This window comes from Dipodomys merriami, unplaced genomic scaffold, assembly GCF_024711535.1.
Source record: "Dipodomys merriami isolate MVZ:Mamm:240054 unplaced genomic scaffold, mDipMer1.0.p SCAF_1, whole genome shotgun sequence".
NCBI classification, from domain to species: Eukaryota; Metazoa; Chordata; class Mammalia; order Rodentia; family Heteromyidae; genus Dipodomys; species Dipodomys merriami.
Genome location: NW_027202270.1, coordinates 47,924,818 through 47,952,226, shown reverse-complemented (window position 1 = coordinate 47,952,226; position 27,409 = coordinate 47,924,818). Strand labels below are relative to the sequence as shown.

The following is a 27,409-nucleotide window of genomic DNA, read 5'->3' as shown; positions in this document are numbered from 1 at the left end:
ATTTTAATAAACAAAGAAATGAAGTTAACTGAATGACATATCTCTCAGGAAAATATGCAAAAATCTTCAATAATTCATGATCCTCCATCCACATCTCTTGTGTTCAGAGCATATCAAACTAAACTGAGCCTCTTTATAATAATGAATATAGGGATAATTTATAAACATGACATTTTAGTAGGTATTTAGATAGACAACTGATAGATGATAGTTATTTTTCAATGTGATAGGAAAATACTAGACATGTGTATTGACAGTCATAGGAAAGGGCAGAAAAATCAGAATATTAGCCCTATAAAGAAAACTCAGGAATGGCCCCAGGAGCAAAGTAATGCTTGAGACAAGCCTTCAGGAGTATAGTGAATGTGAGAAACGGAAGCACAAAACAAAAGAAGGTCAAATTGGATATTACAACTTTCAGAATGTAATTTTAAAACTAGAGAAAACATAAAGCAAAAGAAAATATTTTCATTTAAATATATGCAAATCAAGATAAAGACAATGTATCAACCTCATATTTTTATGTTCCTCACTTAAAGCAAAAAGTGATTATTCCTTCAGTCATTAAACCCATCAACATTTTTTCCAGAATAACTAGAATGTGTTGCATTTTATGTTTGCTTGACAAAGATGACATTAATATTAATATATCCTAACTTTGCAGTTTTAGTAAGAATGAGATTAATTATGGGTAAAATAGTTGAATTTCTGAGCATGAACTTCTATTTCTTCCACTCCAGTGAAACAGGTATCTACTATTCTGCCTCTTTCCTTATACATATTTCTATTGAGTATACTTGTAAGAGTCACAATAAGACTGAGGCAAATTTATTAAGTATTTTTATTTTTCTCACTCTTACATTGGAATAAGTTTGAATTTTATTGGTAAAAATTTACAATGTCTTTTTCTGTAATGGTAATACAGATAGTGAAAATATGAGCTATTTTCTGTCCTGAAAAATACCCTTAGATGTGTAAATCAGCAAGAGATACATTATAATATCTTAGCCTAATATATCAACTGACATCAGATTGATGCAAGCCATGTAAAAACCATAATATTGTTCTGCAATTATACAGCAATTTCTTTCTTTGATCTCAAATCAGAACATAAAATTATCTTTTTTTAATATGCCTACATGAGATAAAAAAGCAAAACAAAACAAAACACCAAGTTTAAGTGTGAGTTAATGATTTCTCCAAGATTACAATGTATGGAAAGCAGTTAGTACTCATCCCTTATTCCTGGTTACTAGTTAATCCACTTGTAACATTTTATCTCCTGCAGCCTGGTTTACAAGATGTAATTTGCAACAACCAATTTCATGAATCACTTCCTGTGACTTTATGTGCAATGTTCTGACTAGAATTCTTTATTTTATCTTATTTGTGAAGTTGAATATTCAGAGTATTGTAATGATCTAACCTTTTCAAAATCCTATACTCTATATTGACACCAAAAGTTAGGAATAAATTCAGATTGGAAATCCAAATGGAACTTGCTGACACATTGGAAACAGAATAAATAACAGAATAAATAACAGAAACAAAATCTTACAATATTTTAAGGTGAATGTTAAATCAATTATTGCAACCATGGGGCAGTAAAATTGATTCATTAATACTAACTTTTTTTTTTTGCCGATTGTGGGGCCTGAACTCTAGGATTGGGTGCTGTCCCTCAGCTCTTTAGCTCAAGGCTACCACTTGAGCCACAGGGCCACTTCTGGCTTTTTCTGCTTATGTGGTGCTGAGGAATTTCGAACCCAGTGCCTCATGTATACAAGGCAAGCGCTCTACCACTGAGCCACCTTCCCAGCCCCATCATTAATACTAACTTTGTAAACGAAAGTAGCAATTTGCATTTCTTTTTGGTAATAGCATATAATGCTGAAGTAGAAACTTCAAACTATAAACAAAATACGTGTACATTTGTACTGCTTGTGTATGATCTCCTGTGAGGAGAGTATATTTCTTTTTTTGTTTGTATTTATTTTAATAACTTATTTTACATAAGCATGCATATAAAGAAAGAATTATACATAACATTGACGGACACATAATAAAACCTCATTTTATGACCTTAAAAGCATAAAGTAGTAATGAAGGGAAAACAATATTTTCAAATTAAGGTCACACTAATGAGATTAGTTCTTTGTAAATATTTTATTTTAATCTACAGAGAAGTAATTTAGAAACCTTTCTAGGAAAGTATATTTATATCCATAGGAAGCACAGAATTGTTTTTTCCACTTCAATAGATACACATTACATTTTTTTTGTCGGTCGTGGGGCCTGAACTCTGGGCCTGGCCACTGTCCCTCAGATCTTCAGCTCAAGGCTAGTGCTCTACCACTTGAGCCACAGTGCCACTTCTGACTGTTTCTGCTTATGTGGTGCTGAGGAATCAAACCCAGGGCTCATGTATGCAAGGCAAGCCCTCTACCACTGAGCCACCTTCCCAGCCTCACACTACAAATTTTTACCTCTCCAAAATTATAAAACTTGAAGCATGTAACCATTTTATAAACTCCAAATAACCGAATGTTTTACATTTTAATACAGCTCTAGAAATTAAGCTCAGAGCTTTTTGGATACTACACAAAAGCGTATCCACTGTGCTACGCCTACAGACCCACACTTCTTTTTCTTCATATACACATTCATGTCACTTAACTCTATTCCTTCAGTACGCCAATTGGTGACAGGTGGCAGAAAGTTAAATTGCTATGGATATCAGAAAGTTTGTTTGTTTTTGCCAATATGGTGTTGAATGTTGGGAAATGATAGTACTGTTGGCTTGAAAAGTGTGTTCCCTAAATGAAAAGACTGGTCACTGTTTTATCTTAGCCACGTAGTATTTAGCTAACTAGAATGTAAACTCAGTGTTTTCAGATCTTCAGATTGCAAATGGAGAGGGGGGAAAAACACCATTTTCTGTAGTGTTAACAAATCTAAAACCATATCATTGTGTGGGTCAAATAAAGCAAGTCAGTAGTCTACAGCAGGCAGGTAGGCTTGCAGAGAGACATGTTTCAGAAATGATGATGTGCACCATAAGAAATATTCTGGTTCTGGTCAGGATTTCTCTGTCTTTGGATATTTCACAGTCCACTTAACTTGTACTTTCTATTTCTCTGCATGTGACTATGAAAGAAATAGAATAATCTCATTACATCCTTATAGAAGGAAAGATTTTTCACCAGTATAAATTGTCATTTGTACCTATGTATTTTTTCTTTCTGATATCTTCATTTATGATTGTTCCTTCCATCACAGTACTAATGGTTCCCTTCTATAAAACTTGATTAGGAGTCTTGGAATATAAAATCTGACTCTTTAAATGTAAAAGTACAGGACATGTAAATATAATTTTATACTTTTTTAAGGAAATAAAGTATTTTGTTCATCATTCCATCCATGTTTTGTTTGAAAATTTGCTTATAACAAAATGGAAGTTGTAATGGAATTGATTAAAGGAAATCACTATTTTCATTCATTCATTCCTCATTCATTAAGTGAATTTTTATTAAATAAGTTTGTCTTTAACCCAAGCTATATGGCAAAAAACACAATCTAACAACATTGGAAGTATGTACGTCATACATTAGATCTAAAAAATTATTCTATAGAGAAAAATTCAGTCACCAATGTAATGAGTTGTAACCTGAGTTTTAGACTGCCCACATCTCTGCTGTTGCTTTATTTGTTTGCTTCATTATTTTCAGGAGGTAATGCTTCACAGTCAAGATATGAAAAGAAATGAACAAGAAACTTCCAAAGGACATGGAACTGATGTTCTCAAAACAGAAATGGTAACTATTTAAGAAAATAGTCCTTTCCAAATTATTTCCAGAACTGTATAGAAGTCCTGATTGTATTGTGAAGATTCACTTTTATTGACTCCCTACTTTTGAGTTAGATTTATTTTAAAATTAAAACAAATCCTAGAAGTATTATTGTACTTTTGGTGCCATTCATATGGTTTCTGTTAATACTTTAGCTGCTGAATTCAAATCAATGATAAAAACTTAACTAGCTTATCTCAGTGTAAAGTCTTAGATGAAAATTACTGTAAAATGAAGAATATTATTTGCATTGCTTAAATGTTTGTCATCTGAAAAAAATATCTTTATGCACAAGGTCTCCCATCTTGAAAAGCATGCTGAGGAGATAAACAAAACTTCTCAATTCCAGCAATATGTTCAAGAGACAGGTAAGTGTCTGGGATTATTGGCTCTGATATATCTGTCTCCTGTTTGAGTTTGGACAGACAACTTCTGCAGTTCAGTTCTCCCTACTGAGTAAATTTGGGGCTTATGATTTATGGTCCCAAAGGGGTACAAGAACATTTTCCTGCACTTAGTTTGATCTTGCCCATGGTAAGAGCTGAAGTGGTTTCAAGGCCATCTATTATCTGTTAGCCCTATGATGTATTCAGCCCAATGACCAAAAAGTGATGAAATAACCACTTGTAAGTTCCATTTTGCCCTAATTATATAGAATTAAACTTGGTTCTTTTCAAACTCCTAGACTTATCCAGATTTTAAACTTATACTTATCCAGATTGTATTAAGTTAATAATATATTTAAGCAATATTAAGGGCAGTTTACCAACTTACAGATAGGAGCTTAGGCTTTATGAAAATTTCAACAAAATTTCATAGATCAGGGAAAAGTTGTCTTGTAGGAGAGTTTTGCTATCCTAAAGAGATTAAAGGAAAGTTTTAGTCTGTGTCACAAAATATTACTTGAATTAATTATTGTTTACTTGATCCTACTGCCAAAGAAAGCAGGCTATCTATTATTCTTTTCTTTTAAGTATTTTTTTATATTTTTTTTACTTTCATTATTTTTTATTGTGAAAATACCATACAGAGGTGCTAGAATTACATAGCAAGGTAATGAGCACATTTCTTAACAAGCATTGTTGCCTCCTCCTTTGTTTCCCCTTCCCATCCCTTGTACGTCTCATTGTTGCAACAGATTTTTTCCAGAGCCTAGAAGTATAAATTTTAGCAAATATCTCCATCCACAGATACCTATCAACATTTTTCTTCCTTTTCTTCCCTTCTTAATTTTTCTTGTTATAATCCTAAATTATATATATATATATATATATATATATATATATATATATATCTTAGTCTCATGTATCACTTAATCTATGTTTTTACATGCTTCTATTAGAACTTTTTTTTGTCAAAAAACTTTTTTTCATATTATAATACCTCTTGTCCTCTTACGTTTATAGTGATTGACACACCTGAGGATGAAGAGATTCCTAAGGTTTCAACTAAGCTCTTAAAAGAGCAATTTGAAAAATCTGCCCAGGGTAAGGTCCTCTATGCTGACACAGAGACAATATCCCCAGCCAAGCAGATTAAGGTAAAGTAATTTCTCAACATAGAAAACATTAAGTTTAAAATCAAATTAAGTGTAAAATCAGACTTCAATGTATAAAAATTAAAAGTTACTGAATCTTGAGACATTTTCTCCAACAAGAAAAACTAACACTTTTTCTGTTCCATAAGGAAGATATTGATCTACATGAGAAAAGAAGCAGAGTAAAAGCTTTTTCAATTCATCAAATGAGGAAAGAAAAAAGATGTATGCTCTAATGTCTATAACTAACAGTAGATAAAGTAATTAAGTCATCTTTAAATGTCAGATTCTTATTCCGTTCTGTTTCAAATTCCAAATATAATGAAAAACCCTCAAAAGAACTTCAAGACTTTACTATTTCCCTGTAGATCACTGCACGGTACATTCAGTAAGGGGGGAAAAATTAAAGTACTGAGCACTGATGCATTAGACTGCATCTGCATGGATTATAGTAAAAGCAGGAAAGAGTGCCTTTATGTATTTTGATTCAGTGTTTTACCTGTTTCTCCAATGAAGATATCACAGTGGTCCTGTTTGTGTGAGGGTAGCACCTAGGTGCTTTTGCCACTGTACTCATCTTGAAAACTTTGGTTTTCTTTTCCCTAAAGATCAAAAGTGAACATGAAGCAACTTTTAAACCGTCATCAGCTGTGGGTACGTCTTCTGCTTCTTACACATCAAGTAGCCAGGTGAAGGAAACATCAGCTTCAACATACAGTGAATGTGGTGTTTCTTCCTCAAAGTCTGCACAAGTTAACACCACACTTTCAAGAAAAATGGAAGAATTTCCTCCTCCCCCACCTGATACACTTCAAACTCCAATAGATGTGACAGCATTTTCCCAGTCCCCTGAATTCCCCAGCCTTCCAAGCAAACTACCAATCCCCAAAGATTTATATTCCAAACAAAGAAATTTGTATGAATTGAATCGTTTATATAAACACATCCATCCAGAGTTAAGAAAAAACTTAGAGAAAGCTTATATCAGTGAGGTTTCTGAAATTGTATCTAGCCAAATGGAGTCGGGGAACTCAGCCACAGCAGATGTGCAGCAAGCCCGGTATGTTTTTGAAAACACAAATGACAGGTCTCAGAAAGATCTGAATTCAGATAGAGAATACTTGGAGTGGAATGAAATTCTGAAAGGGGAGGTGCAGTCCATAAGATGGATCTTTGAGAATCAGCCACTAGATTCTATCCACAATCATTCTCCAGAGCCAGGTAATGTTTCCAACAATACTGCTGACCATGAAATCATTGCTGGCAGAGATGTGAAGTACACTACATGGATGTTTGAAACACAGCCCATAGACACACTGAGCATCCCTTCTTCTGTCACTGAAGTAAATGCTAAGAAAATTCCTGAGCTAGCCAAAGGTGATGTTCGCACAACCCGGTGGATGTTTGAAACAAGGCCCTTGGATTCAATGAATAAAATGCATCAAAGTCAAGAAGAAGGTACAACAATGGTTACTAAGGACATAGTGGGAGGAGATGTTAAGACTGTCAGATATATGTTTGAGACCCAACAACTGGATCAACTTGGACAGCTTCATTCCGTAGATGAGGTTAACTTATTGCAACTCAGGTCTGAGCTCAAAGAAATTAAAGGGAATGTTAAAAGAAGTATCAAATGTTTTGAGACCCAACCATTATATGTTCTTAGAGATAATTTTGGTCAAATGCTAGAGATTAAAACCGTTCACAGAGAAGATATTGAAAAGGGCGATGTAAGAACAGCACGTTGGATGTTTGAGACACAGCCCCTTGACACAATTAACAAGGAGATCACAGAAATTAAAGTTGTCCGGGGAATATCTATGGAAGAAAATGTCAAAGGTGGAGTGAGTAAGGCAAAGTGGTTATTTGAAACTCAACCTTTGGAGAAAATCAAAGAAGAGTCAGAAGAGGTCATCACTGAAAAAGAAAAAATAATAGGTACAGATGTGTCCCAAAAGTGCTGGATGTTTGAAACACAGCCATTAGACATTCTAAAAGAAGTTTCTGAGGCAGAGCCTGTATCACCTGAAGAGATAGTAGGGGGTGATGTACAAACCACCAAGCACCTATTTGAAACACTGCCAATAGAGGCTATAAAAGACAGTGCTGATGTAGGGAAGCTTCAAAAAATCACTGCCTCTGAAGAAGAAAGAGGAGATGTTCGGCATCAAAAATGGATTTTTGAGACCCAACCGCTGGAAGAGATCAGAGAAAATAAAAAAGAGTACACACATACAGTGAAACTTGAAGAAGTTGACAGAGGAGATGTCAGGAAATATACACACATCTTTGAATCGAACAACTTAGTTAAAGTTGATGCATCACATAAAATAGAAGTGGAAGGAGTCACACAAGGTTCTGTGGAATGGAATAAATCTCTCTTTGAGACGACACCATTGTACGCTATTCAAGATCATCTTGGACAATATCACCAAGTAAAGACAGTCCAACAAGAAGAAATCTTACGAGGTGATGTGAGAAGTTGCAGATGGCTTTTTGAAACAAGGCCCATTGACCAGTTTGATGAAAGTCTTCATAAGTTTCAGATAATTAGAGGAATATCTGCCCAAGAAATGCAGGCGGGAAATGTGAAATCTGCTAAATGGTTGTTTGAAACCCAACCTCTTGATTCAATTAAATATTTTAATAACATAGAAGAAACAGACAGCAAATCTGAGCAAGCTATAGATATTGTCAAAGGTGATGTCAAGACCTGTAAATGGCTTTTCGAAACCCAGCCAATGGAATCTCTTTACGAAAAGGTTTCATTAATGACTGACCGAGAGGAAATTCATAAGGGAGATGTCAAAACTTGTACTTGGCTCTTTGAAACTAAGCCACTTGACACCATAAAAAATGACTCTGAAACAACTGGAAAATTGCAAACTGTGAAACAGGAAGATGTTCATGGTGGCAATGTTCGTACAGCATGTCTTCTTTTTGAAACAGAAAATTTGGACAGCATACAAGGAGAGGAAAGGAAGGAAATCAAGCCTCCGGAAATGGATATCCAAGCTGGGGATGTCTCCAGCATGACATATAAATTTGAAAGTCAGTCTTTAGACTCCATCAGTTCTAGTTCAGCAGAAGTTCTGAAACAAATCAAAACTCTAAAATCTGAAGATATTCAGAAAGGAAATGTTTTAAATTGTAGATGGCTGTTTGAAAACCAACCTCTTGATTTGATCAAAGAAAGTCAAGAAGGTGACGGACTGGTTAAGACAGTGACAGACATACAAGGTGGAGATGTGAGAAAGGGATGCTTTATTTTTGAGACTTATTCTTTAGATGAGATTAAAGAAGAATCTGACTATATCAGCACCAAGAAAACAATCACTGATGAAGCAATAAAGGGTGATGTAAAAAATTACAGAATGCTATTTGAAACCCAGCCTCTATATGCTATTCAGGATAAAGAAGGCTGTTATCACGAAGTGACAACTGTGAAAAAAGAAGAAGTAATTCATGGAGATGTTCGGAGAACAAGGTGGCTTTTTGAAACAAAGCCTCTAGACTCAATTAATGAATCAGGAAATGTGTATGTTATTAAGTCAGTCACACAAGAGGATATTCAGAAAGGAGACGTTAGTTCTGTCAGATATAGATTTGAAACCCAGCCATTGGATCAGATTTCAGAAGAATCACACAATATTGTGCCCACTATTGATAATATTCAAGGTGGGAACGTGAAGTCAAGCAAACAATTCTTTGAGTCTGAAAATGTTGGTCAGAATAATTATATAAGAACAGTAAGTGTCAATGAAATACAAAAGGGCAGTGTTAAAACATCCACCTGGTTATTCGAAACCCACACTATAGAGGAGCTGAGAGGAGAAGGGTCAGAATACAAAAATGTCAAGACAGTCACCCAGGAAGAAATGCAGAAGGGTGATGTGAAGCAGGCAGTGTGGCTTTTTGAAAACCAAACTTTGGATTCTATTAAGGAAACAGATGAAAACACCACAACACTGACCAAGGAAGAAATTCCTCTTTCTGATGTGAAGACAACTACTTGGCTATTTGAAACCACACCTATGCATGCCTTCAGTGAAAATCGGATTGAAAGGATAGAGATTATTGGCAAAAGCATTAAAGAAACACTAGCAGATCTTTACTCTCAAAAAGTTATTGAGTCTCCTGGGATTATCATAGAAGCTGATGAAGTTGGTGATGTCCGAATGGCAAAATACAAGCTAATGAACCAAACATCTCCTGAGATACAGAAAGAAGAGGTCATCAGAGTTGATCTCAGAAACATAGTCATGAATTTACTTTCCCAAAGAGACTATAGAAAAAATAAGATATTGGTTAGTGAAGAGGAGAAAGGAAATGTTAACTTGACCAAATCACAATTATTAAATACATCAACAAAATTTCATGCTGAAAAGGAAGAGATAGTGAGAGGTGATGTACAACAGGCAATAAAAAACCTGTTCTCAGAGGAAAAGTCAGCAAAGAAAGGGATTATAATTCAGGAAGATGAAAGAGGAGATATTAACATGACAATCTATTGTCTTCTGCATGAAAATCCTAATGACACAATCAAGCGAGAAGAAGTAATAGGAGGTGATGTGAAACATACTATTCACCATTTATTCTCCTCTGCATCAAATAGCAAAGTCTCTGAAAGGGCTAAAATTGACACTTCTGAGAGAGGAAATGTTCAATTTTTCACAACATGCATAGAAACAGGAGCTTTGGATTATCTCAAACAACTCCAGACAGGTTCAGATGAAGCATTAACAACTAGGAAGCTGGAAGAAGAGGATGGAATAATCGCTGGTGATGTTGAGGGGACAAAACAGTTACTAAAGAAAAGGCAGCCTCAGGTTGAACGAACTGTTAATGAAACTGACATCATCCCCGGAGATGTCCAGAATACAGTTAAAGTTTTTATGACAGAGCCTCAGAGTACATCTGATCTGATACCCAAAGAAGAAATTATAAAAGGTGATCTGAAATCAACCCTGAATTCCCTCAACCAGGCTATAAACCAAAAAACAGTGGCTAAAACTGAAAAAATTATAAAAGGAGACATGATGGCCACACTGAAGTCACTCAAAGAATCAAGTGACAGATGGAAGGAATCGAATCGACAGTCCAATGTCAACCCTCCAGACATTGAGCAAACTATTGAGTGCCTTGAAAAGGCCACAAATACCAAGACAGAAATCCTGAAAAGGGAGATGATTCGAGATGATCTTGAAATATCATTAAAGTCTTTGCAAGAAGCACACAGAGCTTTCAAAGAGGTAAATAAAGAAGGTATAATGAAAAAGAATGTCCAAACTGGAATGGTAGGGTTCTCAGAAAGGGAGAACACAGAGACTCATCAGATGGCTAAACAGAGGGACCAAAAAAGTGTTTTTCAGCCAAGGCCAGGACTATTGGAACCAGCAACTGTGTGGCAAGCGGAAGCAGACATTGCCAAAGAAACTACAGGCAACACTGGTCATGGGATTTTAACGAAAGGAAAAACTGACATTACTATTCCAAGTGCCCCAAAAGGTGCTGTAAAGATAGTCATAGATCGTGAACAAAACAATGATGCTCTTGAGAAAAGCCTCAGAAGAATAGCTAATTCACAATACAAAGCTATGGCAAATGTGTTGGAAAGAGGTGATGAAATAGGTGTCTGGACTGAGACCACCACCGAACAGCAACTTAACAATGAGCAAATGAACAAACAATTAACCTCATCTATGCCAAGGAAGAGAAACCAAAAGTCTATGGAAACAGAGACTATGAGAAACCTCAAAAAGGATGATATCTATAACTCCACCCAGTGTATTGATAAAACACTTGGAACACAACACATTCAAAACTGCAAAATGAAGAATAACCATCCAAAGACTGAGGCTTCCCATTCAAGGGCTCCTAAAAATACCACAAATGCTAAATTATCGATAGAGACTCAAAACTTCACATGCAGTCCCCAGCATCCACTCAACCAGCCAGCTAGAGAAAAATATGAGGTGACAAGGGACTTTCAGAACCACACTCTCTTCAAGCGAGAAAATCAATATTCTAATGCAGATATAAAGAAAAATAACATGAACCTTCAACCTTTGCCTGTAGATCAAGACATATCAAATGTAACAGAAGTGAAAACTGACAGGAAACATTACAATAAATTCAAGGTAACTGACAAAGAACACAAAACCGATGTCCATGTGGAAAGCCAGGACTTTTTAATGAAGACAAATACTTCGAAAGAGTTAAAAATGGCAATGGAAAGGTCTTTTAATCCAATCAACCTTAACCCTGAAAATAATGTAAAAGAAAGTGAGGGCTCCCTTCCACCTCCATCTCCACCTCCTCCTCCGCCTTCCAATGCATCATCTGAAATTGAATTTCCTCTTCCTCCGCCACCTCCTTTAATGCTGTTGCATGAAAAAAATGAGTTTCCTCCCTCGTCATCCACCGAGAAGATAAGAACTGACTTTGAAAGTTTCCCTGGCCTGCCTCTTCCTCCTCCTCCACCAGTAGGTGAGAAATCTGAAAGAGAATGTCTATCCATGCTTCCTCCCCCTCCCCCTTCTCCTGCTCCATCTCAATCAGCACATCCTCTTTTCACCTCTGTTCCAGAAAAGCAGAGTGAAGCATTCATGCATCGAAATTCCCCAGAAGAAGCCTCAAGATCTCAGCAAACTCATTCTCAGGCTAAAATCACCAGAAGAAAATCACCACCACCCACATTGCCCAAACCCAAACTACCGAAGCAACTTGAAGAAAAAATGAACTATCTTTCCTCAAAAGTTGAATCGGAAAGTTCTCTATCTGATACGCAAAGCAAAACTACTCTCTCAGAGAATCAGAAAAAAACAATGATGGCAACTGGCTGGGAACACAGAGAGACAAATCAGGAGGTACTCAGAAAGAGTCTTGATGAAAGAAAACAACTATCTATTGACTCTGTCAAGTCTCTCTCACAGTCAGTTCTAACATCTTCAGTCGTCAAAGGAAAAGAGACAGCACCTCTCATAAAATCCCACTCATTTCCATCAAGTTCAGAACAACAAAGTCCAAAGCCTTATGTGAGAAAATTTAAGACACCTTTAATGATTGCAGAAGAAAAATACAAACAACAAAGGAATGAGCTTGAAAAGCAGAGACAGGAGAATTCTCATTACAACATTGTCAAAGCAGAAAGCCAAAATCAAAGTGTATCTGAGTTGGAGAAGGAAATGATGATAAAAACAACAAACAAAGAGGACTCTCTAGCCAGAATGGATGCAGAGCTTCCTATGGTCAAATTCAACCCAGATTCCCAAAGCAATGCTGCAGTTCTAGACATATGCTCTGACAGCCAGCACTCCATGACTTCAGCAGTGACAGCTGCTACCAAGAAGCTCCAGGATGTTCTAGCAGCCTCCAAAGATAAAAGTAATATGAAAAAGGAAGTTTTACAGAGCTCAAGGGATATTGTACAATTGAATTCAGCTTGTGAAATTAACCAGGTTCAACAAGAACACTGGGCACAGCAAACACAACAGGAGAAGTATCAGAAGCAGTTCCACTTGTCCCAATGCAAGGCAGTTTCTCCAAGTTTCAAAGTCAAAGCCATTAAACTTCCAACTCCATTGAATGAAACAGACCACAGCTTTGGAAGTTGCATAAAACAATCTGAAGTTGAGGCTCAGACCACTACCAAACAACTGCATCAGGAAACTAAGAAAACTCGAACAAGCACAGAATACAAAAATGAGTCTGTGGCTGAAAAATATCGTCAACTACCTAAGACGGAAAAAAGAATGACAGTATCAGTGCCTACAAAATCTGCAGAGAAATGTCATGACAGCAACCTTCAGAAAACTGCTGAGATGACAAGTGAATTTAGGCAATCTGTGAGAGAGAAGCTTCCAGGGGATAAAGAAAATAATCAGGGACTATCAATGATGAGTCTAAATGAACAGAGATTAATAGATGAAAGACAACAAATATGTTTGAAGAAAAAGTCAGAACCAAAGGTAGTACAACAACAAATGACTGATGTTGAGTCACAGACTAGGAATTTTCAGCAAACACAAATGCAGACTTCTGAAAGTACAGCTGAACATAACAAATTGTCCATGCCGTATAATACACTTCAGGAAACAAAATGTGTCAGAGGCAAGGACACACCACAGAAACAAGTCTTTTCTGAGACTAAAGATTCAAAGCAAGAGATTACACAGAACAAATCTTCATTTTCCTCTGTGAAAGAATCCCAGCAGGAAGATGGAAAAGCTGCCATAAATATACTGGAATTCTTGAGAAAACGTGAAGAAATACAAGAGGTCTTGTCAAGAATAAAACAGTTTGAAGCAGAACCAAATAAAAACGGTCTTAAAACCTTTCAGACACTGTTAAATATTATTCCTTCCTGGCTGATAAGTGAAGAAAGAAGAGACCATGGGATTCAGATGTCCATAGAGAATAATTTAGAAAAAATCAAAGAAGAAATAATGCATATTAAAACCCAAGCAGAAGACAGGCTTGTGTCGTGTGAAGATATAATTCAGTCCGCCATAATGGCCTCTAAAACAGGAAAGCAGGACACAAGAAGGCATAAGCCTGCTAGCCTTAATGACACATCACTCAAAGTGCTGAATGTTAATGCCAACTCTAATATAAACAGGAAACAGAAAGAACATAAAATCATAGAAGAAAAAATAGCTCACCATCAAGTAGAAACGCATCATGAAGCAATTGCTCAAGATCATGAACAAAAACATCAGGAAAGGAAGCTAGAGAACAGCAAGATTTCTCCTCCCTCTTTAAAAACTCCCCCACCATCACCCACTTTCATCACGATTGAATCCACTCGAAGACCAGAAACATCCTCCAAGGAAGAGCTTTCTCAAGCCTCTAAAAAGGAGAGCTGTCTTGAACCCTCCCCAAGAGGATCCATGGTGCAAACACCTGAAATTCAAAAGGCAAACACCTCCCCTTCTCCACCCCGGAGTCGCTCTGAACAACTTGTCAAACTCAAAGACACCACCGCAAAGTTATCCAGGGGGACCATCCCAGGTCCTCCAGTGACCCCAGTTCCAATTGTAGAGAAGAGGTCTGAAATTGTCATGTCTCCTGCAACTCTGCGTCGTCAAATTAAGATAGAGAAGCGAGGGGGGGACTCTCCACCTACAATCACCATACCTGTACATGTAAATCCTGTGGGCAGTGGATCTTTCAGAGAATCCGTGGGAGCTGAGGAGGAAGTGAGGAGAGTAGAGCAAAGGGAGATGTATGTTCACAAGGATGGAGTCAATGCTGGGGACAGCCTCATGCCAGATAGTGAGAGCTACGATGCGGTGGAAATCATCCGCAGGGTCGAGGGGCCTCGCCTGTCAGAACACACCCAGAGATATGAAGCTGCCAATCGAACGGTTCAAAGGGCTGAAAATTTCGTCAAGGAGCGTGAACATGAAATGGACACATGGTTCAGGGAATTTGAGAACGGCCCAGTTTTTGAAGCAAAATCAGAGAAGAGAGTCTATGCCAATGGAGACGCACACCATAACAGACAACAAGAGGGTCGTGCATTCTGTAAGGACGAATTTGGATCTCTACGAAACCGTCATTTTGCAGGCTTTGCTTACAAGCAGCCTAGGGAACGGCAAGAAACAGTTTCTGTGCAGCAGCCCAGGGTTTGCTCTGACACGAGGTCTGTGAGCGAACGCTTCTCAGGCATTCAGGCCTTTGAGAGCCAAACGGTGGGCTCAATGACAGCGTCCTCATCGCTTAGGTCAGAGGTTGGCAAGTCAGCCCTGGACTTCAAGCACGCTCCTCCAACCTATGAAGATGTTATCGCTGGCCACATCTTAGATATTGCTGATTCACCTAAAGAACGCAGGAGGGATTTTCAAGAGACGTGGCAGGAAAGTGGGAGGGTTTTTGAAAGCCTGGGATATAAAGCCTCAGATGTATCCACAACGGAGATGAGGAGCACTTTCCAGGAGTCTGCCTTTATAAGTGGTAAAGGAGCCTGAAGAGCGGGAAGGGCGATTAACCCACTTACAGCATTCACTGCATGGTTCGCAACTAACAGTGTGTGGAAATAACCACGTATGGTATCCTAAAACTAATGGTCTGCCCTGTACACTAATACCTTCTTCAGTCTGCTTTCTTTCCAATGGCATTGTGTGAGAATAATAAAACCTATCAAATAGATTATTAAAACCTATATTTGTCAAGGGAAGTGAGGCTTTGCATTACATAGCAGATACGTAAATGGTTGTTGTGATAGTATTAGTAATTACACTACCATATACATATGTATCTTAGATTACAGAGCATTATTATTTCACTTATTTGTTTAGGACAATATTAGGTGATAATTCTTTGGCCTAATATTGATGAATTTTAATAGCATATTTAATTGGTTTCTACACTAAATTTAATACAACTTAGTAATCCAAGAAAGGGCTCACATGTTTACGATTTTTTTAATTGATATGTATCTCTGGTATAAGTGTAGACTTGGAGTAGATATTTTATGTATTTCACCGGTATTGATTTAGATAAAGTTTATCTTTCTCTGATGTCATATGTGTGGTTTCCTAACTGATTTTTTTTACCTTCCTAAAAATAAATTAAGTTACAACCAATTTGACCTTACAGATGAACATAAAAAATACATAGTGAAACTAGATTAGGTCCAAAAATGTGAAAATTAAATCATATAATCTCATGACATGGACTTTTAACATGAAAATAGAGCTGATTTTGTTGTATTTCTCTGCTTTTTACAACTAATGACTCTTCATGATAGATGCATTTGACATAATTAATGTGCATCCTTAATATAGCCCATTCTATTAGACACGTTGTAAGAATAGTAAGCTTAAAAAATAAGAACTGCTGAAATTCATAATTATGCCTCTCTCTTATTTGTAACACAAGTATCTAGTTTATTGGGTTACTATGGTTTCTTAATAGACTGCTTCTGATATAATTAAACAATGCTGTCTAATTAATTTCAAATGTTCATTTTCTGCTAACATCACTTAAAAACATAGAAAATAAAAAGAAATAATGTTAAATATAAAAATTTGTTCCCCCTAGAACCAAATAATCAAGAAATTACTCTCATTACTCTAGACTGAGTATCTAAGACACTAAAGTATACTTACGTTTTATAAAGGACTATAAGTATGTTTGCTCTTACAGGTAACTAGTGTAAAAACTTAATTATTCTCACATGATAACTATAAGGATCAAAAGGGATATTAAGTCATCTTTCTGTGTCAGTGGTAAACCACAACACAAGTACTGGTTAGTCATGTAACCAACTATTATTTACAGAGATTAACATTTACATGAACGAAGAAGTTATGGATTATACGAGGACTATGAAAAGCAGATGTGAGACCTCAAAGAGTCTAAAATCTAAAGCCATTTAGATTGAGAAAAAAGGCCCCTGAAAATTTTCACATATTCCAGTTCCATTATATATATAGTATTGGTATCACAAATCTAAGTTGATAAGAAACTAATAAAACAAATGTAAAATGACCTTGGCTTAAAAAATACCTATGTACTTTACAAAGATTTATCCAGAATGCTTCAAAACAATGAAAATGTTGGAACAAGTTATAAATAAGTCTATATATGTATGGAAAGCTCAGTTTCTTAAAATGATAAGGGTTTTTCTCAGGTTTCTCCATGGCTGAGTTTTATATATAGATAGATATAGATATAGATATTACGTTAAATGGTAATGAGGATATTTTGCTTGTATATAATTACTTAAAATGAAATTTTAATGTTTAGACACATTTGACATACTACACTAATTTTGATCATTGTACCAGATCCTCCAAACTAATGACAACAGCGTCTTCATTCAGAAAAGCAGCATGAAGATAATTGTCTTAGGGTTTTCCACTTCATTTGCATGGCCAATTAAAATATTTGTTTTTTCATGTCTTTAACATTGTAATTGAGGATAGATATATATGTCATATATCATATATATATAATACATACAAGCTTTTGTAAATTTTTATTTTTAGAAACTGCCTCTCCAAGACAAGGAAATATGTATACTTTGTCAAAAGACAGTTTATCCCATGGAGTGCCTAGTAGCAGACAAGCAGAGTTTTCATAAATCCTGCTTTCGATGCCACCATTGCAACAGTAAACTGAGGTAAAAATGTTTTGTGGCCCATGGAACAAATATTCAAAGATCTGTCAATGTACACACAATATCATATCTCTAGGGAGATGCAGTATTTTCCAGATTAAGCTGCTATCACCAGTTGATACCACTACACAAAGGGATTTGCTCATGCTCTGTTTTTATCACTTGGGTTATCTAGACCATTTCTCCTTTTGGAAGCTTGCTTTTCTAAACAAATCAAGAGGTACCCTTTATTTAAACATAAAAATTACATGGCTAAGAAAACTTCAAAATTATGGTGGAATCCAGTATTTTCAAGTTAGCATTTTAGTCTAAAGTCTGAACTCTAGAGAAGGAATTGGTAATAATTTTCTGTTCAGAGCAGATAATAAGTATTTTTGTTTTGTAGGATAGGCTCTTTCTATCCTTACTCAGTTTCCATTGATGTGCAAGAATAAAGAAAAAGATGAATGTGTCTCTAACTGAATAGACCTAGCTGTGTTTCTAATAAAATCTTGAATACGATAGCCACTGAAAAGTTAGAGTTTTCCCATATTAAAACTAAAGTATATATAAATTAAAAATAAAATTTAGAGTATCAGAGGAACCTTTTTATTCTCTGAAACAATGGAAGTACCCTGTCAACACAGTTCCAAATGCACACGTTTTCCAAATCTCTTGAAGAAAATGCATTTAAACTAATGTGACACTCAGTATGACTGTAAGTTGAGATGCTAAAATGGGACTTATTTGCTGAATCTAATGTGAATCTCTCAGATTCTGGCTTTTCTGATTTTAATTGACACTGTCAAACATCCTTCATTGTGACATCCTTTTCCCTTGGTTTCCATGACAGCACAGGATAATTTTTTTTCTTATTTCTGAGTTTTCTGTCTAAAGCACCTGTGTGGGTGACTCTCTTTGTAACAACATGTTAGACTTCTCCAGAATCCTGTTATGGGAATTTATTCTTCTTACAATTCCTATTCTATTCTTTCTATTGAATCCTATCCATTCCCATGACATAAATTATAATTCATGCTGTAAGGACTCTGAAATCTATACTTCTAGCCAAATTTCTCCTCTGTGCATCAAATGTTTATAATTTTGGGCTAGCATATTTTTCCACATATTATTCTATCCCAGTATGACAAACTTAATATGATTCATCTTCTCTCTACCAAAGTTGCTTCTCTGACAGTGTCTCTACACAACTGTATCAGTAAGTGACATTAATATTAACTGAGTGACTAACACATTATGTAATCTTTGATTCACTTCTCTTCTTCATTTTCTACATTCAAGCCATCATCAAATCCTGTAATTATAGGACTCATAATTACTTCTCCAGCTGTGCATATTTCTCCATCCTCATAGTCTAGCTATTCTTCAAGCACGTCATCTTCCATGTAGAATAACTCTATATTCTATATAAGTGGTCTTTCCAGTATTTCTTACCACCAATACCAACAACCTTTCCCAATGGTGACATCCAAATCGTCACAAAACTATTTCTCTAGAATGCAATCTTGAGGTCACATCTGTGTTTAAAATATGTAATAGCTTTCCATGTCTAATAAAAAGTAATATTAAAGAGTGAATTGAGAAGCAATCCAATTCAGGATATGATCCCTGCTTATTTCTAATACTTCTTTCATTCCTACTACAGCTTATTTACATGTTAATTTTCTAGCAGAATAAATACATTTTTCTTTCCCCAAACCATCAGTTGTCTATTTCATATCTAGCTGGTTCCAGTGTTGTTTTTCTGATTGTAGGATTTGTTCTCACCACTCTTCAGCTCTAGACAAGGCCAATGTCCACTCATTCTTCAGACATCAGAGGAGACCATATAAGCCATGAAGCCTGATTCAACCCCTTGGATAGGCACAGTCTCTTTCCTCTATTTTCTGCAGCATCCCTTCACTAAATCAAACATAATTAGATTTGCTCCCATCATTGTGTTAATGCTTATCTTCCCAATATCTAGTAAAGACTGACATGTAATGAGGAGCCCAAAAGCATATATTCAATGACTGGTATTTCAAGAAGCATACCTATTGTACCAAAACCAAAACAAAACCACACTCGTAGAATTATTACAAAATGAGTATTTTGCAATTACTACTAAAGTCTGGCCACTCCAGAAGCCTCTTTTATGTGCTCCATCATAAATACAACTGCTTTAGCCTTATGTATTGTGTGTGTGTGGGGGGGGGGGTTTGCACACGTGTGTGTGCCAGTCCTGGGGCTTGAACTCAAGGTGTAGGCACTGTCATTGAGCTTTTTTTCCTTTCCTTTTTTTTCTTTTTTGGTGGGGCCTGAACTCTGGGCCTGGGCTCTGGCCTTCAGGTCTTCAGCTCAAGGCTAGCCCTCTACCACTTGAGTCATAAACCACAGCTTATTGTTGGTGACTAATTGGAGATAAGAGTCTCACAGACTTTCTCATCCAAGATGGCTTCAAACTACAATCCTCAGAGCTCAGCTTGAATAATAGAATTACATCATGAGCAACTTGAACCAGGTTATCCTTGTCCATTTAAAAACAAAATTGAGGGGCTGGGAAGGAGGCTTTTGGTAGAGTGCTTGTCTTGTATGCCTGAGGCCCTGGGTTTGATTCCTCAGCACCACATAAGCAGAAAAAGCTGGAAGTGGCACTGTGGCCCAACTGGTAGCCTTGAGCTGAAGAGATGAGGGATAGTGCCCAGGCCCAGAGTTCAGGCTTCATCCAACAACAACAAAAAAATGATATGCCTTTTTGGTCTTTTTTAAGTATATGTATTCCCCTTCCATTTTTATCTTCAAATGTATTTGGAAAGGTCTAAGGATATTTGACCTGTAGGATTGTCAAGAATTGTTGATTTCACACTCACAACACTCAGAGTATTATTAAGGACTTAAACCTCTGCAGTTCCAAACTGTTAGATGGGTGAGATCCAAGCTTGATGCTTTCTTCAAGATAATGTTGAGAAGAGCGTAGTAAATACATGTTTGTTAATCTCTCATTCTGTGATCTTAACAAATGCTGAGACATAATAACTACATTCACCTTTTGATGTTTGTAAAATGCTGTGTTCTAATTCTGTTATCTTTGTCACTTCTTAGGATACTTCTACAAACACACTTCCTATTACTGTTGAGTAAATACACAGTGGTACACTTGGTGTAGGAAGGAAAATAAGCTCATGGAATTATCAACTTATTCCCTTTCTTAGCAATTAGCATATTATTTGTCCTGCAAGATAATTTAATTGTTTCTTATGGTTCCTTGGAGGTAACCAATTTTTTAAGAAATATTTCTATCCTTATAGATTCGTGAACTTAGCTATGTTTGATTAGTTTCAATCAAATATAACAGTTAACCTTATTAAAGACCAAATTGTCCTCTCCCTGATCAGTGAGTGCTTAATTGAGATGTCTCCTGAGTCTTTTTGGCATGGCCTTAGTCTCATTCATCCATTCTCTATTGTTTACATTATAGTACTACAGCTACTGTTCAAATCATACAGACCATACATGTCATGTTTAATTCTGTGCCTCATTTAATCTTAATTTTCAGGAAGTAAGTTATTAATGTTTGTCAATAATCCTGGTGTTGACATCTGTGTAATTATTGTGTTTATTAAGGCTTGTTCTCTACTAGATTCTTCATAAAATATTCATTGATACAGTAAATTCTCACATACTAGTAATACTTGGTCTGCTATGCTTATGGCAAAAAGTCAGCTTTTAAATTAAGATCCTTGTAACTTTCATTTATTTCACTAAGTATTCTAAATGTATTATTTTATTTTCTTCTGGCATAAAATGTTGAAATAGTCTGATGATGAGGAAATTTTCCTTGGACACATTCTTCTTCTTAATATACTTTCTTTTCATTTAATGTTTAGTAATTTATTAAATTAGCACTTAGTTTTGTGTCATTCTGGGTCAATAATGTCAATTATGCAATCACTTCAAAATGTCATTACCTATTTTTCATATTAAGGAAGTTTCTTAATTATAGAATTCAATATTTAATGTGTTTTATTACTTTGGTTTTTCTTCTTCAGGACACCATTTTTGGCTATTCAATGGCTTATTTGTTCCTCACTTTAATATGATTTACCATCCACCAAATCCTTTCAATTTTATGATTTCTTTTTATCAGTGTTTAATTTTGTATTCATTTCTTCTAAAGCACTATTATGTTTATTCAACATTCTCTTTTATTTGTTTAGTTTTATTGTGAGATATTTCTATTTTTCTACATTTTTAACTTTTTCTTATTTCTGAAGTCACTTGTGAATCTTTTTAGGTCACTTTTGTGTTGTTTCCACTTTTATCATGTTCTTAAGATTTAAGCTTGTATTAAAATAGTGGAGTTTCTTCTAATTTTTGAGCATGTCTTATTTCCTTAGAATAATTTTACATAGCGTTTTACTTAGATTTTGTTGTTTATCATTATAAGAAATAATTTTTATCAATTCTTCAGGATTTTAAGGCTTTTCTTATTTCAGAGACCTACCTCTTTTAGTTTTCATACATCGCTAACAACAATAGATGCCTACAATTGCAGGATTTTTCTGGCTCATTTTCACTTCCTTATCTTGATTCAGACACTTTTGTTATATCTATTTTGATTATCCTGTTCCGATTTCCCTCTTACATTTTCTCTCTCTTTATTTTATCTTCAAAAACTGGATACTAGGGGATCCTTTTTGAGAGTTCAGCTTCCCCATGCTTTTCATTCTTTCCTATTATGGTACCTTGGTACTCTGCCTACTTCAAATAACAAAATCCTTTCACTTGTAACAATTTCTCTCTGTGGTGTTTACTAGAAGTGGTTCTGATTTTTAGACCCATCAGACACCTTCACTCCTCCTTCTGCTTCATCTATAGTTGAAATCACCTTGTTCATCTTGTGGCTAGCAGTGGTTTGTCATTAGCCCTATGAAAATACCGAAGAGAGGGGTTACAATTACGCGGGCAAGGTAATGAGTGCATTGCTTATCAAGCATCGTTGCCTCCTCCTTTGTTTCCCCTTCCCATCCCTTCCCATCTCCACCCCCCCAGTCCCCAACCCCCATTCTTCCTCTCCTCTTACCCCCCCAGCACCAAAGTTTTAAAGTTCATTTTCAACATAACATCTTGTACATCTCATTGTTGCAATGGGTCCACCTGTATCCCTATTTAAACAATTGGTTTTTTCCCTTCCCTTCCACAAATTATACCAACATGGTTTCCCTTATTTGCAATAACTAGTATATGTCTGAGACAAGCAGAAATGGTCAGATAAGTTGATGTTAAGCAAAATAAACCCCAAGATAAGGATTTAAATTTTTTTTATTTCTGGCTATTGTTTCCAATGTATTTATAAGATATTGCTTGTCAGTTTTGTTGCCAATATTTTCCATGAATTTCAAGTCCTGCATATCCTATACGGGTAGATTCAAGGTTATTCAAAGTTGTGTTATTGCCTCTAGGAGTGATATTCATTGAACTAAATTAGTATTCTGTTGATCACCCTAAAGAGGCCTGATAAACTATGGTATAACAAAGTTTACCAATAGATTCAAAATCTAGCTAACAAGAAAGTTTGTGGGGCTGGGGGTTTAGCTCAGCAGCAGAGTGCCCGCCTGGAGAGCGCAAGGCCCTGGGTTTGGTCCTCAGCTCTGGAAAAAAAAAAGTTCATATCACTTAAGAATTTTTATAAGGCTTTTTTATTGTGAAAATACTGTACAGAGGGACTACAGTTACATGAGCAAGGTAATGAATACATTTCTTATCAAACATTGTTGCCTCCTCCTTTGTTTTTACCCTACAGTCCTTTCCCTGCCACTTCCACACTATGCCCTCCTCCCCCGCCCACCTAAATTGTAAAGTTAGTTGTTCAACAGTGTCTTGTACGTCTCATTGTTACAATGAGTCAACCTGTATCCCTATTTAAACATTTTGTTTTTTCCCTTCCCCTCCCCAAATTATACCGACATCAAATACAGTCAAAACAGGGGTTACACCTGGGAGAGGAACATACAAAGAAACAAAAAAAAAATTACATGGTACCTTATAGATACTTTAGTAACAATAGCAAGAAAGAAAAAACTACTTGTGTCCCTATCTTGGAGTTTATTTCACGTAATCATCTTATCTGGTCATATGTACATAGCTTTTGACCTTTTCTGATTGTCCCAGATATATACTAGTTATTGCAAATAAGGAAAACCATAGGACCTATGTTTCTTTGGGCCTGGCTTCACTTAATAAAATTTTTGAAAATTGCAGCACCTTACCAATCTTTGAGTTAGCACAAATTAGTATTATAATTGTATAAGGCATGTACATTCTACTATAAGATCTATCATGTCAATATTTCATATACATCATGAAATTATGAAACCTACAAGACATGTATCATAAAAGATACCAGTGGTACCTATCATCAAACAGAAATGTTCAATTGATAAGTTTATTCCTATTGCTACTAAGTGAATTTTTGTTTGGAGCATGTGGCTAAAATAAATAATTTTCTAGTTATTGTGCATTGCAATAAATACATGAGATACTTTAATTATTTTCTTTTCTTTTTGGCAGTTTGGGAAATTATGCATCACTTCATGGACAAATATACTGTAAACCTCACTTGAAACAGCTTTTTAAATCTAAAGGAAACTATGATGAAGGCTTTGGACATAAACAGCATAAAGATCGATGGAAATGCAAAAATCAAAGCAGCTTAGTGGACTTTATTCCCAATGAAGAACCAAATGTGTGTGAAAGCACTGCAGCAGACAGTCTGTTCCTTGATTCTGATAAACATTTAGATGTTGATGATAAAGATGATTTGAGGAAACTAGGGGAGAGAGGAAAGTTAAAGATCACTTGGCCTCCTTGCAGGGAGGTGCCTAAGAAAGACTTTCCCTTGAAAGAAGAAATTAAAATGAGAAAACCTAAGTGGCCACCTCCAGTGGCCAATTCTGTTTCCTCAGAATTTACAAGTGAGCTACAGATAGAACTTAATAAAGCTCTGGAAGAGAAAGGACAAGAACAAGCTAATCTTTCCTTATTGCAACCGTACCTGCAGCCCACCCACATGTGTCAGAGAGAGGATATGACAGGAATCAAAGAAATGAACATATATGAAGCAAGAAATGATGAAAAGGAGGAAGAAACTAAGAATGTGCAAGATAGGCTGAATGAAGCTGAAGAGGTGAAGAATAAGAGAAAAAGTGAAGTGGATCTTCGAGACAGGCATAATATGGTTGTACAGAGTGAAGTAAAGGAGAAAAATGAGAACATTAAGGAATCTGATGATGCAAACATTTTACAGGTTCCTAACACTGATTATGAGGTGGCACCAGAAACTTATAAAGAGAATTTGAATAAAAATAATAATAACAATTACATGGCAGTCTCATATCTGAACAATTGCAGGAGTAATACATCTGTTTTAGGATTTCCTCATCTGCTACCACTGTCAAATAAAGCAAATGACACTGCATGTGAACAACACATTAAAAAACTAGAAAACACATCTAGAATTTCTCAGTTACTTGGCATATTTGAGTCTGAAAAGACATATCCTAGGAAGGTACTAGGTTCGGCTCTGGAGAAAGACGCTGACCGAGAGACTGCTGGCAGTCCTGAGCAGTCAGCTTCAGATCCAGGCCTCCAGGGTGAAAGTTCCATAGTCTCTTGTGAAGAAAACCTCTTAAACATGAAAGACAACCATGCAAATAACAGAAATTTACGCTTTCTCTTTTCCAATTCTGTGAAAATCACTGCTTTTTCCAAGAAAAGTGAGAACATTTTTGAATGTGATTTGATGGATTCCATCGATCACCTCAAAAACATGCCTTGTTTGTATTTAAGAGGACTTGGGAAAGATGTCAAGCACCGCTGCAGTGAAAAGATGGGAGACACTGAGGGTGATGGACATGGAGGTTCTGATGCTCTGAACCCTGAACATGCATTGGAGTCTGCACTTCCCAGCATGGAGGACCAGGCTAAACACCTTACTGCAGAGGAGCAGATTAAAAGGAACAGATGCTACAGTGACCTAGAGTGAAAGATGTCCAGCCACTTGCAGATGCAACACACTCAGGTACTGAGAGGAAAATATTCTTGGAAAGAAGATTTGGAAACTTTGATCATCTTTTCTTGAAGTTGTTGTAAACATACTGCTCACAACTCTCATGTCTTTCACAATGGAATATTTCTTGTAATGCAACTCATAATTATTTTTTTAATTTATTTGAATCTCCTGTTTTGAATGGAATGAAGAGATAAAGCACTATGGCTATGTTTTCTTCTCAAGGGTTATTTATTTACATCATGGTTTTCATGTTGGAAATCAGGGTTGAGATTCTCTACTGTGGATATTTTTCCAAGTTCTTATACCTTCTTAATAATTTCTGCTGAAATAAATTTCAATCCCCTGGTGTGCAAATCAATATACATCTGTGGATTTTCTCATGCTGCATATTGTCATATGAAGTAGTATATTTTCCAACAATTAAAAACATGTACCCTTGCTTGTACATGTATGCACAAGAATAATCTTGAAAAAATTATGAAACCAAAGTCAGTTTTCATTCTTTTATTTTTACTATGAAAGATATGAAAGTTATTATAATTCTTTAAATAGTTACCTGTATTAATCTATCATGGAATAAGTTTATAAACATTTGATGAATGAAAGACAATTATCTTCCAGAATAATGTAGAGTCCATACTCAAAAATAAATGGAAACTCAAAGGGCTCCAAAATTTACTTAAATTAATTATGCATATTGTAATTCTATTGCTTATATCAAAGAATAGACTGTTTAAAAATTAAATCACTAGCTTGACCAACTTTTTTAAATAAGTTTTTTAGTGTAAAAATACTGTACAGAGAAGTTACAGTTACATGAACAAAGTAATATACATGACTACATTTCTTATCCAGCATTTATGCCCTGAATTCTGTCAGACCACAAGGGAATTAACTTAGAACTCAACATCAAAAGCCACCAAAGAAAGTCCTATACCACATGGAGGCTGAACAGCACACTATTGAATCACCAGTGGGTCATGGAAGAGATTAGAAAGGAAATTCAAATGTGCATGATGGTCAACAAAAATGAACACACAAATTCCCAGCTCCTCAGGGACACAGCAAAGGCAGTACTCAGAGGCAAGTTTATAGCTCTGAGTTCCTACATCAACAAATTGGAGAGATCTGAAACCAACAATTTAATTGACCAACTTTTAAAAGTATCATTTGATACATATTTTATTCTTGTTCTAAAGCCATTCTTTTGAAAATTTAGTTTCTGAACTACCACTGTTTTTGCCTTTATTGAAATATATTTGATGATTTTTCAAGAAAAATACATGAATATCAATCAGTGGTTTTGCATAAATTTGGGAAGAACATGTACGTAACAGACCTTATGCCATATTCTTCTACTTAAACACAAACCGCTGACTTTCTATAAATAGGAAACTGAAGTACAATTTAGTGTTGGAAATAATTTCTTGTTAGAAAGTATAACAAATTCCCTCTGGCTAGCACATTCTCAACAGATATCTGAGACCTATGTTGTATAAGTTAACTAATTCTTATAGGTTGGATGGCTTTAACAACAAAAATTCATTTTCTCATTGATCTGTAAATGAGAAGCTCGAAGTCAAGGTGGAAGTACTCTTAGCTCTTTCTGAGGCTGCTCTCTTTGCTTTCACATTGTTATTATTTTGTTAAGCTCCCACAAATTTTTCCTAATTTTTTATAAGGTCACCAGTCCTATTAGATTGAGGACCACCCATATGACTTCATTTAGCCTTTATTACTTACTTAATGGATCTATTTCTAAATATAATCTCTTTGACTTCAACATACAACCGGTTCATAATAGTTTTGAAAATATTTTTATTTCCTTTAAGAAGTTGTACAATGCA

General features: G+C 35.8%; 1 protein-coding gene across 3 annotated transcripts in view; it reads left to right on the top strand.

The window, feature by feature from the left end:
* Positions 1–26,029, top strand: part of Xirp2 (xin actin binding repeat containing 2) — a 70,433-nt gene extending 44,404 nt beyond the window's left edge. The window contains exons 4-10 of one of the 3 annotated variants that reach the window (XM_070021593.1): positions 3,729–3,815; positions 4,144–4,216; positions 5,255–5,388; positions 5,994–11,874; positions 11,974–15,342; positions 17,382–17,515; positions 24,062–24,150. In XM_070021593.1, coding sequence (XP_069877694.1) covers positions 3,729–3,815; positions 4,144–4,216; positions 5,255–5,388; positions 5,994–11,874; positions 11,974–15,342; positions 17,382–17,476 — 9,639 coding nt within the window. In that variant the 3' untranslated portion in view covers positions 17,477–17,515; positions 24,062–24,150. Of the gene's footprint in view, positions 1–3,728; positions 3,816–4,143; positions 4,217–5,254; positions 5,389–5,993; positions 15,343–17,381; positions 17,516–24,061 lie in introns of all 3 variants that reach the window. The other 2 variants (XM_070021603.1, XM_070021589.1) reach the window with 2 other exon arrangements.
* Positions 26,030–27,409: the final 1,380 nt, after the last annotated feature.